General features: G+C 42.3%; 1 protein-coding gene across 2 annotated transcripts in view; it reads left to right on the top strand.

Moving 5' to 3' along the window:
- MYL10 (myosin light chain 10) overlaps positions 1-11,137 on the top strand; it is a 37,139-nt gene extending 26,002 nt beyond the window's left edge. For both annotated transcript variants that reach the window (XM_085078071.1, XM_085078069.1), the window contains exons 3-7: positions 275-350; positions 1,721-1,825; positions 5,231-5,309; positions 10,070-10,118; positions 10,894-11,137. In XM_085078071.1, coding sequence (XP_084934197.1) covers positions 275-350; positions 1,721-1,825; positions 5,231-5,309; positions 10,070-10,118; positions 10,894-10,992 — 408 coding nt within the window. In that variant the 3' untranslated portion in view covers positions 10,993-11,137. The remainder of the gene's footprint in view (positions 1-274; positions 351-1,720; positions 1,826-5,230; positions 5,310-10,069; positions 10,119-10,893) is intronic.
- Positions 11,138-12,480: the final 1,343 nt, after the last annotated feature.

Here is a 12,480-nt window from a genome sequence, read left to right as displayed (position 1 = left end):
GGCTGGAGCTGCCAGCATTGGCTTCAGCCCAGTGCACGCTGCACTGAGCATTAATTTAGTAAGAAGAACTTTGGGTGGGTTTAATTGAGCCCCTTGCCAAGATACAGTAACGCGTTGAAAGTGAGGAAAAAGTGCAATGATGTGGAGGAATCAAAGGAAGTTAAATTTTCCTTTTTACAGCATGAATATCATCCCCTCACGGACTGATGTGTGTGATTGTAGCACTGTCCTGTGCCATGGAAATGGCAATTCATGTTCCTTTTCCTTCCCACAGGCTTTTACCATCATGGATCAGAACAGGGACGGCTTTATTGACAAAGCAGACTTGAGAGACACATTTGCTGCACTAGGTAAACTCATAATTCAATACTTAAGAGATATGCTGTCTGGATTCCAAGCACAGAAGGAAGGTTGGTGTTAGAATTACACTGGGGGAAGAAACGAGACACACAGGAGGCAAAAGGGAACCTGTTCAGTTTGAAGTTCCTCCCTGTGGTAGTTGGGATCTCCCTGCAGCTCCAGCTGGACAGTGTCCTGAGCAGCCTCCTTGGGAAGGGAAATGAAGGTCTGATCCCTCCCCTACAACCATTTCAGAGCCAGCCCACCCAAGCAGGGCTCCATGCCAGGCATTTCTGATTTGCCTCTGAACCCAGGCTTCCCAGGCTGCACCTTTTTCATCTGGGAGCCATGGAATATCCCCTGATTAGCACTGCTGCCCCTCTGCCCACGCCAGCGTAGGAGGACTTCATGTGAGGTTCTGTGCTGCTGGCACTTTGTGTGGGGTGAAATGGGCATGTCATGGGATTAGCAATTGTCCATTCCATGGCTATCACAGCCCTGATCATATCAAGCAGATTAGAGCAAATCTTCCCAAGGAAAGGAGAAATTCAAGCCCTCATGATCTCAAACCTGGAGTTGTATCCTCGTTGCAGCATTTGAGGCTCGAGCAGTGATGTAGGCATTTGGGCTTTTGCCATCTGGAGCTTATTAAAAAGAGCTTGATAAGAATCTTTAGTGCTCCCCGGGGTGGAATCAGACGCCAGCAGAGTCAGTGCAAGGAGCAGAAGCTCCTGAACTCTTTATTGTGACAATGAGGTTTGCAAACTTTGGCCTGTAGCTACTGTTACCCTGAAATATTTATTTCTTAAGGCCAAGTTCTGCTGTCTCTCCTGTTCAGTGAAGCCTTTCAATGCCTATAAAGTACATTCCCAGCAAATTACCACTCAATTTGAGGAGGGTTGCCAGGGTCTAAATCCTCATCAATAGGGCTGCTAAAGGATGGGGAAGGGATACCACTACTCATCTCATCCATCTGCCCTCTACTCAGAGAGCTGTCTCAATATACAGCAGGGCAAGCACTGAGACCTTGGATTCACTTCAGTCACTTTGATCTCTGCTATATTAATATCAGTGGGGCCCATATTTCACCTGAGGTAAAAAAAACCACAAACCAAAAAGCAGTTTATTTGGAAGTGCCCCTTCTCCCGTCCACTGCTGGCCACGTCTGTATTATTTATCCTTCTCACTCCTTCAGTCACCCTTTGATCTCAGAGCCAGCTCTGCCAATTTCTTTTTCACTGGGGTATTCGGGAGTTGTGTTCTACCATGTTATTAGCAAAGTTGCACAGAGCCCTGAGCTCCCCGGTGGGAGGAGATGAATGGGAATCGTTTTTTTGAAACACAATTTGTGATTTATTATGAAAAATTATCTCTGCTGCAGGTCGTCTGAATGTCAAGAATGAAGAGCTTGAAGACATGGTGAAGGAGGCGCCAGGTCCTATTAACTTCACTGTCTTCCTTACTATGTTTGGGGAAAAGCTGAAAGGTAAGTACCTCTGGGGGATTGGAGAGGTATCTGTCAAAGATCCCCGGCACTGAAATATCTCAGCACCTTGCAAATTATCATAATGTCTCCACAGAACAATGCTTAGAGGCAAGGAGGGATCTCCAGCTTTGCAGACAGAGGGGAGGAATGAAAGGCTGAGGGACGGTGCAGAGGACAATTCAAAGGTGGGATTTAGCTTACACAAGCTAACATGAAAGTGGTGAGCTGAGGTCCAGAAAGAAATGCAATCTCAGCAGCCTGGAGCATGGTTAGTCACCATCAGAAAGCTCCTGGGCTGGACTCACACTCATGCTTTAGTCATAGCAATCCCAGTGTTAGCTGGTTTTAAACATTTCTAAAAAACCACCCTTTTTGCACTCCTTTGGCACATTAAGCAAACATGGGCTTCCCTCATTTTCTGTGTTCATTGTAACCCAGTGGCCCAGCCTTGGTGTCACTTGAGGTCAATAGTGATTTTGCCATTAGGTGAAGATTTCACTGAATAACCCCTAATGGAGTGGATAAATTGAAATAATTAAATTTCAGTGGGTTTACAATAAGGAAGAGGGATTTTACCCATTGCCACAGAAAATATAGGGAGCACTGTGGGAAGTTTGGGAAATGTGGGTAGCAGATTTGCTGTGTGAGTTGGTAATTTAGGCATCTCTCTTCTCCAGTTAATGGCTGGAAACTGCCAAAGAGGAGGTGTGAGGCCAAGATAGAACTCCACTCATCTTCCTACAGGCATAGAGAAAGGTGAAACCCTGACCTTCAAAGCAGGGCTGGCCTTAGCCAAGCACATTCCAGAAGTTTGTTAAATTAACTAATGAATAGAAAAATGGAAAAATCTGATCATGTCTTCTTGAAAACTTTTATTGTTTTGTTGCTGGACTCTGGCTTTATGTTGCTGACCACAGTTCCTGTGAAGGGTTTTCCACACTTGGAACAGAAAAGAGAGAGGTCTGAAAGAAAGAATTCATGTTGTTGGTCCTGGAAGAAAGACACTCTTGCTAAAGAGGGCAGGAAGTCTGGGTGGCACAAGAGGTGATGGAGAAGGCTGGTTGAGGAGAGGATTTTATTCCCCAGATATCAATCTGTGGTACCTCCACTGTGACACTCCAGGTGTCTCCTGGCAGAGCAGGCAGTGACTCCTCCATAGCCTTCCTGCTGGGATGAGGGAGGTTTGCTGTGGGGTTCCCTGCTGCCCATTCCCCTTGTGAGCATGGGAATGAGCTCTTCCTCCTCTCCCCTCTTCCCCCTCATCCCACACAGTCCCTAAAGCTGGCAAAGCCTCCAGCCCTGCCAATCCTGTGGCCTAAAAGCAGAGCCAGCACAGGAAGGTGAATGGCAAAGCAGAACCCTCTTGTCTGCAGGTTTCCTGTTGGCTACTAGCAAAGGAGGAGGGTTTTTTTAATTTCCATTTGGTGAAGGGAAAATCACAGCTGTGCTTGTCATGCCCTTCTGGTTGGGTTTGTCATGCAAAGGAAGCAGAGCCAAAAGACTGCACATTCCCAATCAAAACTAATTGGGATGAAGAGCCTTTGTAGTGCAATTAGAAAGGGAGAAAGGGCTAGAGGAAGTGGATATGGCAATTTTGCAACACTCTTTATTAGCTAAGTACCACTCAGAGAATTTGGTGAAAGGTGCTTTCTAAGTAAAATTTGTTGTGCTATAATTGATTTCTGTCATAAAGGGGAAGCTGGGATTTTCAGGATGAGCTTTAGCTTTGTATGTTGAGATTATGATGCCAGATGAACAGCTAACAAAACTCGGTTTATGTTAATGCCAACCACATGGAGCTGCTTCTACAGGGAGTCAGAATAATACAATTTGTACAGAAAACAGAGATGCCGCACATCAAAGAAACCACTTTATTTACCAGCTAATCAATAAAGAATGCCTGCTGCATTGCTTCTCTTCAAAGCCAAAGTCCAAGGATATGACAGAGTAGAAAATGTAAAACACAGTAAGGAAAAAAATCCCCCCCACAGTGGTGACTACTTAAAATGCAGCCCTCTCCTCGGAGCTGGGGGATGTTTCTCTTCATGGGACAATCCAAACACTCATTAAACACCAATGCTCTTTGTATTGATCACAGATTCAGTGCAGTTTGAATACATCGCCTACAGCTTGGCAAAAAAAAATATACATGGCTCTAAACATTGCGTGGCAAGAAGGAAGCCCTACAGCCCGAGGTTTGCTGGCTATTATATCCACCAGGATCCTGCTAATCCTTGTGAAATCTTTTAAACAAAGCAAACTGTGAAGGCATCAGGAGAGTCTGCAGAGCAGGGAACCTTGGCTGGTTCTGTTCTGGTTCTACCTCTGCCAAACTTGGGGACAAACTTCGAATCTGCAATCCTTGCTTTTATATCCTTTTTTTAATTGCTCTTTCAGCATACCAAACAGCTTCATTTTGTGCCTGTGGAATCAGTTCATCTGCTTGTAAATCTGGTTTCCTACAGTTACAAAGATTTGTACTTGGTATATTACAGTAGTATTTTGAAATATTGGGGAATAGTCAGAAAAAGAGTACACAGTGTATCCTTTGGTGTGGGTTGAAAATGAGTGTGCTCAGAATCTGCAGAATTACAGAACAGTCCCAGCCCCTGCCAAGATTAAGGTACTGTGCAAACGAGTCCCTGACACAAATTTTTTCCAGTCTAAAGAGATGGGATAGATAATGGGAGGAAGAAAAGGAAGATCATTGCAATCATTTTACTGCTAGGAACAGAGGGATATTAAAGTCATACCAAAAATCTGTGGCCCAGCTAAGAGCAAAAGCAAAATCTTGTAGCCACAGTGCAGTGCTCGAAACCATCCTGTGTCTGTAAGTAACACTTAATGAAGAGACCAGTGAGGGGAAGAGCACAATGGGATATAAGTGCAGATCACCATCTCACATTGATCATCCTGTTTCCACTGCATTCCATTGGCATTTGGATTTTATGATGAGCTCCATTTCCTCCAGTGAGGGAAATAACCTCTTCTCTGTATCGCCAAGAACAAGTAACATCAAAAAGTGTTTTCACAAGGAACGTACAGTGCAAGATTAAAGGAAGCCAGTGAGGGAAACAGTTTGTTATATTTTCATTTCTGAAAGCCCCTAATCCTCTGGGTACTGATATTGGAGACCAGTTCCTGGAAGTTTTCTCTCCTGCAGACAGAGAATAGATATGAGTTATTATTTTTAAGCTTCTGAGCATTGAACTATTCACCTCTATTGTTTATCTGACATGACAAATGCTGCCGACTTCGGGAACCTTTGTCTTCAAGCCCACAACTGCAGAATTCTCCATTTTGCACTGGTTTTCAAGAGAATGCAATTGCTTAGCAAGTATTCTGCAGCCAGAGAAATACAGAGAAATACATCCAGGCTTCTAAATTGTATTCCATTAATTTCAGGCACGGACCCAGAAGAAACCATTCTGAACGCTTTTAAGATTTTCGACCCAGAAGGAAAAGGCCGCATTAAGGCAGACTAGTAAGTTTATTTCAAATCCTTTAGAAGAATAACAACAATAATAATAATTGCACCGTTTTAAAGAGCTGCTTAAAAGCTGCATTTTTCACAGCATTTTAAGAGGCAGAGAAAACATTTAGCTTTGCAAGCCAGAGTTAAAAGATTGGCCTGTTGTATGAATGTATTTGTATACCAAAAAGAGATGTTATTGTCTTCAGACATTGCAAGAGCCAACGGAAATATAATCACATGTAGGCCATTAGATAGCCTTTTTTTGAAGGTCTGGATGTAAATCGACACATGACTCTTTGTAAATGAACTCCATATGTAAAATTAAAATGGATGTCTGGTGCCTAGCTCTCAGTGCTTGACTAAAATGGGAAAGCTGCTCCCCTCTTAAAAAAAAAAGTGATCAATTTAATTAAATCTGAGACATGGTTTTAGTGCAGGACGTTTTCCTTTTTATGTGTTTATCGTCTGAGCCTTCTGCTCCTAGAAATAATTTGCTGTAAAATTCCACTAGATACGGTGAGAGCCAAACCAAATAATACTATTAATAATCTGGCAATTATTGTCAATATGGCTATTTTTAAATAAGGAGGCAGAACTTAATTTGTATTCATATCCCGTTGCACCAACAAAGCAATGTAAAAGGACTTCAGGAGGGAATTACACAAATGTAAGCTCTCCTTGCACTGCCAGAGTGGGGCAAGCAGGACTTCAGGTGAGTGAGATAAATGATACCAAATCAGGCCAGTGGATGAGGAGGTTGGACCTATGGCTCCAAGAGAGAAGTATTTTATGTTCCTAGATTCATGCAATTGCTTAAATTTGTTCATATGCTGGAATTTCAGGGAGAATTTGGGGTCTACACTTTTACTGCAGCAGCCATTTCAGATAGATTTTATAAAGCATGATATGTATAGGAAATCTATTAGGGAGCCATGAGTTACAAAATTGTATTTGCATCAATTATTGCTGCTTATGTTGTGATAACCTCTGACCAGAACCCCATGGAGATTTCCATGATTTCCATCAATTATCTGCAATTATTGATGAAAGTTAGTTGAAAGTATAAAATTCATGTACAATATTTCTTTCCTTTATCAATACTCTTTTCTATGACAGTACCCCAGCAGGTGAGAGAACTTTTGGAAATGCAAAATAGAAGTAAAGAGACAGTCATTGCCCTAAGAACTTCCAAATTAATTAAAACACAGGTGGATGTAGCAATCAATCTGAAGGAACAGAGGGTTAAGAGTTGTCCTGATTGTTTTGGGGTTGACATCACCCAAACAGCTTGGGAAGAACTGCCAGGGGATCATATCAGAAGTGACTCAAAAAATCACAATAAACGTGGCCTGTTGCCAAATAGGGCAGATCACACAGTAGTGAAATCACAGCCATGAAATACGAACTTCTGATACTCCCAAACCCATGAAATGTTATATTTCCCACCACTATCTGTAACAGAATCCTGCATACAAAATCTGCAGCTTGCCACCCTGTGTCCTGCTCCACATTCCTTGGATGCTGGAAGCCAGTTGGAGTTTGGGGCAAATTAGGAATGCAGTATCACACTCCAAAATGAAGATGAGAGAGAAATATTTTATTTTTTCCTTGATGGAAAAGGTCAACCTTGTCCCCACCCCCACTGCACTGCTAACATTAGACAATTGTTTTAGTTCATCACCACAACAGAGCATAATGTTTACTTATTAGACCCGAGGGTAATGTTGATCATTACAGAACAAACCATTAAATCAATTCCGTGGATGTCTTTGAGGTTTAACTTCTATTCATATGCTTCCAAAATGTAGACATTTGAAGTTTTGAAATGATTTTTCTGTTGGCTCATGCAGCCATTTCAATGCGACAGTTAACGCTAATAAATAATATTTCTCCGTATTAAAAAATCCTGGAATGTTTCTCTCCACAACCAGCCGTGCTGACCTTTTAATCAGAACTTCTTTTTATGTTCATGGAGTTAACATCCTTCTGGGGAATTTTATGTCTCTTCCCTCGGCATGTTTTCACCTCTGGTCTGGAAATGACTCACTCAGTCCATGTGGTGGTAGCTGGGATGGAGCCTTCTAACCTTTCCAGAAGCTCCAGGAGTTTATAGCTGACTTCCAAACCCAGTGACAGACCTTGTTTGTCTGCATCATTATCCCACACTAAACCCTTCCTACAGCATGATGTCAAAAAGAGAAAATGCTTTCTGTGCCATTCCCAGTGTTTGGAAAGGTTGGATGATTCAGCCCCAAACGCTACTTGTGGGGCAAAGTGAGTCAGGCCAACACCAACTGTGCCTCACTGAGGCCAGTGGAGCTTTTCAGATTTGGGACAGATGAAAATGGACCCAGGGGATGGAAGAGGTCCCAGGCATGCTGGGCTTGGGAGGTGTTTGGCCAAGCTGGAGGTGATCCTCCTCAGAGCTGTAGAGCTCTGCTCCTTCCCACTCCCCTGCTTTCCTCCAAGGCAGCATTGTAGAAAGGGCAAACCCAGTGGAAAACCCAAAAAAATCCCACAGATTTCCCAAAGAAAACCTTTTTAAAAAGTTTTTTAAAATACCAGAAGGCAACAAGGTGTTTGCAACTGTAGAAGGAATTGATGTGAGCCAGGACAAGAGATAACATTTAGATTCCTAAGTCAAGGCAAACGGATTTTTTTTTTCCCCAGAAGACCTTGGGTTTGCTTTGGTTTTTGGGGTATTTTTTGAGAAGGAAATAGGCTTTCTAAAGAAAACAAGATACACAAAGAAAAAAAGTGCATCATTTCTGCCTTTGGAAATTGTGAGTGTTTGTTTCCCTATAAAATAAATAATGGAAAATGTGCATAGATCCTTTAGTCAGTCCTTCTTCCTTATTCTGTGTGCCAGAGCCTACTGGGCTGTGCATCAGAAGATTATAATTAGATATTTGATCTTTTCTTTTCCCCTAAATACTTTAAGCATGTGAATAGAAGACACACAGTGCCCAGATCTCTTTTAAATTCAGGCCTGTTTGCGATGAAGTTTATTTGTGACTCCTGACAAAATTGCTTTAATGTTTCCTTCTATTCACTAACCTCCTTCCTATTCACACTTCCTATTTACATTTGCTGATGCTGTTTGCCCCAGTGCATATACATCCAATAATCAATTTATGCTGAGGGGAATGATCTCCCTACTCTTGCACCAACTGATAATTTGAGAATTGACTTCAAAAATGCAGTCACAGACCAGAAGGGCAGAGAGACAAAAGAGAAACAAAAACTTGAGACAAAGAGATGAAGGAACTTTGCTAACTAAAGAGAATGGTGAACTAATGCATGAAAAATATATCCAATAGCTTAAGCTCTGTCTGTGACTTCAGAGTATTTCTCAAAGCTTGCACAGATATTTTCACACTTGTCTGTGTGGGTAAGATCCTTCTTCATTGCCCAGAAGAGTCTTTTTTCATATTTCCCTTTCTGGGCTTCCAAATTTGCACTTGACATCAAAAAGAACTGCAGAAGTGGATGTGCCTCTGATGAAAAATGGGATGTGGAGCCTTTTTCAGGAACAAATCACCTGTGTCAGAGCTGTGAGTGCCACTGTAGCTTTGCCATCCAAACTGCACTTCTGTCTGGGGGATTTTTTTTACTCTACATGTGCAATGAACACAATGAATTCTTCAAAAAAGCAAACCTTTTTTCAAATCTACAAACCCAACCAGATTTCTACATTTGCCTCAGCTTTTGTTTTTCTACAACAGGCTGCTCACCTGTTATCACAGCTTTACAGTTTGTTTTACTGCTCCAGAATCGTGTCTGACAATGTATAAATACACTCAGTAGTGACAAAAGGAGACAACTCTGCCTCTCCAGCGTGAATGAAAACTGAGATTAATACAGGAATTCTTCTGCAGGAAGGGGAAATTATTGGTGTTATTGAAGGGATGTTTATGTGAATAGAACTGAGTTCATGCTGCTGGATGTTCCAGCACGTGGTGCATGTGCTGCCCTCAGCACATGAGTAACTGGGGGAGCTATAAAGACATTTTATCTACAGGGGTTGGACTAGGAACAGAAATAATTCTTCCTGGTTTTTCTATTCACCTCTAAACTTAGGTTAAAAGCAAAAAAATTACATGCTCGACTGCCTTCCCACAATGGGTTTAAAACAGAGGGTAAATCAGCTGAGAGCCTGCCCCAAAAATATTCCCTTTGATGTAATTGCATGGGATGCAGATTGTGTGTGGGATAAGCTCTGTGTTCCAGTGCTGTAACTCCAGATCAAGACAGTGCACCGTGAAACACAACAGGTCTCATGCAGCTCCCCTGGGAATGGCTGCATGCAAATAAAGGGATTCTGGGGTGATGATTCGGAATAGCTGGAGCTCTCTTTCAAGTCCTCTTTCTCATTTCATGCTCTGTTCCTTTCATCCTCAGATTTTACAGGAAATATTCTCTCTTTTGGTTTTGTTAAGCGATCCAAACTTTCAACAGCAAGTGAGGAAACTTACCATTTTAGGTTAAGATAAGCATACAAAATTGCTGTATTTCAATTAGAGTAATAACCTTAAACGATTTTAAACCTCCATAAAATGTCACAAAAGCGAAATAAGTTGGCAGAGCGAGGCATTGACACTGATGGGTGCCCACAGAAAATCTCTTACAATATCATGTAAGGATTAACAGCTCTAATTTATGCAGTCACACAGATTTTCTTTCATGCAACTTCGGGAGGGATCTTGCCATCTGAATTGTCATGTGCCATTATCACCCTTTAATCAGGTTATTTCATTTTATTTGAACAGCATCAAAGAAATGCTTATGACACAGGCAGACCGGTTCAGCCAAGAAGAGGTAAGAAACTGCTTTATTCAGAGCAGGAGCCCAGCTCCAGCTCCTGTTCAGCAGTCACTCCTTGCCCCTCTTTAAATGCATGAATTCAGCTGAAATCCAGACTGAGAGGGGGCTGATGCCAGCTCCAGCAATTAGCAACAATTCAAAGCGTCTCTTCTGAAGAGCTCCATGGCAAAATCAAAGTCAAATAGATTCTTTGGACTCCCATCCAAGTGCAAGCAAGGTCTATCTGTGCTGCTCTTCCCTGTGGGGAGCTGGGCAGTGGATTTATGGAGTCCAGGTGGATTTGGGGGGGGACTGAGTTCTGGTTTCCATTTCTGTGAGTTATTTGGTTTGAAATCTGAAATGAGGTACTGACTTGGTTTGTGTGAGACTGAGCACGGAGTCTGCTGGTTGGGAGGAATTCAGAGAGACTTTATTTTCAGAGGAGATGCAGTGGAGCTGCTCTGTTGGACAAACAGACTGGACAGACTATTCCAGCCAGAACAGAGACTGGAAAATACATTTATCATTTAGGGCTTACCTGGACTTCCGGGAGAGCTCTTCTCAACAGGGAACTTGTCACGTTCTGGCAGTTATTATTCTAGCGTTTATTAACCAGTTGTGTTCCAACTTCTGTTTCAATTTTACTGAACCTCAGGAAAACCTTTCCATGGTGGTCAAAGCTCAAGGCAGCAGGGAGCTGACCTGGGTGGAGAATGAAGAGCTGTTCATGTCACTGTCCCACAGCATTTGATAAATCTCTGTAACATTTCTCTCTCTCTTTGCCTGGCAGATCAACCAGATGTTTGCTGCTTTCCCTCCAGATGTCTCAGGGAACCTTGACTATAAGAACCTCTGCTATGTCATCACCCATGGTGAGGAGAAAGACTGAGAGCAAAGAGAGGAGCTTCTCCTGTGCTGGAGCCCCAGGTTATTTCGTGATGCTCTTGTGTACAAGACAAAGGGCTGAACATCCAGGATGTGAAGCCATGTGGTCATCAGAAGAGAACCAATAAAACAATTGAAATTAGATTAAAGCTATTTAATGCTCCTGTTTTTATAAAATATCAAAATACCAATTTTGTGAGGGCTTTTTTCCCGTCTTTTTTTTTTTCCTGTCAGTGGTTTGAAATGGAATTTTCTTGATGAACTGGTGCTTTTGTGATTTATTGACAAACCTAATGTTCACCAGATGGTTCATTGGGCACTGCAGTGCTATCTAACCTCTTGCCTTTTATGCATAAGCTCCATGTATTAATTGAGAATTCCTCTAACTTATTGCACCAGGAAGAGTATCTGGCAAATAGAATTATGTTCCATTCCACAGCCCCTAGCAATGAAACTGTAAATACAACAATCTTAAGCTCCTGTGAATATGCAATATGCCCTCTCCATCTCAGTGGTGTGGCCAGTTTCACAAACCATTGACTCATTTGCTTTGGTGCAGAGGAGCAGAAATAGTGGAATATTTGCTGTTTTTCTCATAGTAAAATTTACCTGAGTGCACTTAGAAACCAGGAATAATGAATTTCCCCCTTCAGAGACCTCTGTATTGTGTGGAGGAGGTTATCCATGAAATAACAGCAACACCTGGTCTGTCACCTCAGCCACAATCCTTGAGTTACCGGCGAGATGAGCACTGCAAGGATGTATTTTGCCAAAGATCATCAAGTCTAGGGACAAAGAGGAGAATTTGGGAACTGCAGCCCATGAAAGCAGATTACCTCTCACTTTTATAATCCAAGATCGGCCTAGTTTTCAAATGGGCTACAGTTTCTTGTATTTAGACTTCTAGGAACTGGACATATTCTGCCTGTGTGGAATATTGCATGAACACTTCCTGCGTGGGAGTCACCAGGATGTTGCAGCCAAAGGAAAACAAACCTCTGCTGTTTTAACAGCTCATGAAAATGCTTTCCTTGTGCATCAGTGCTGCTGGAGCCACAGCCACACAGAGAGGAAGCAACAAGCTACTTATTTTCTGTTTCCATGTTAGTCTTTGTAGCAAGAGATCTTGAGGGCAAGGTGTCCAATTCTGCCCTCACCAGGAGGGGCAGAAATTCAGTGAAAAACTCTAATATCTGCATGACTCAGGGAGGTGACATTCATCCCTACCTGCATTGTCTGTTGTTCCAGCAAAATCCTGCTCTCCATGCACTTCAATAAGGGAGACAATCTGGAGTGAGAGGCTCTTAGCACACAGCAAGTGCATAAAATAAATCTCCCCCTTGCCCCTGTGTGCAGAAGCTGTGTGAATGCTACTGCACCAGCAATGTTTTTCTAATATAACAAGTTGATTCCCAATTGTATCTACTAGGAATTTAGAAGTATCAGTGGACACACTAGAGGCAAAATTAATCCTTTTCTTGCACGAATCTTC

This window comes from Lichenostomus cassidix, chromosome 19, assembly GCF_008360975.1.
Source record: "Lichenostomus cassidix isolate B80296 chromosome 19, HeHo_3.0, whole genome shotgun sequence".
NCBI lineage: Eukaryota > Metazoa > Chordata > Aves > Passeriformes > Meliphagidae > Lichenostomus > Lichenostomus cassidix.
This window is presented reverse-complemented; position numbering and strand designations above follow the sequence as displayed.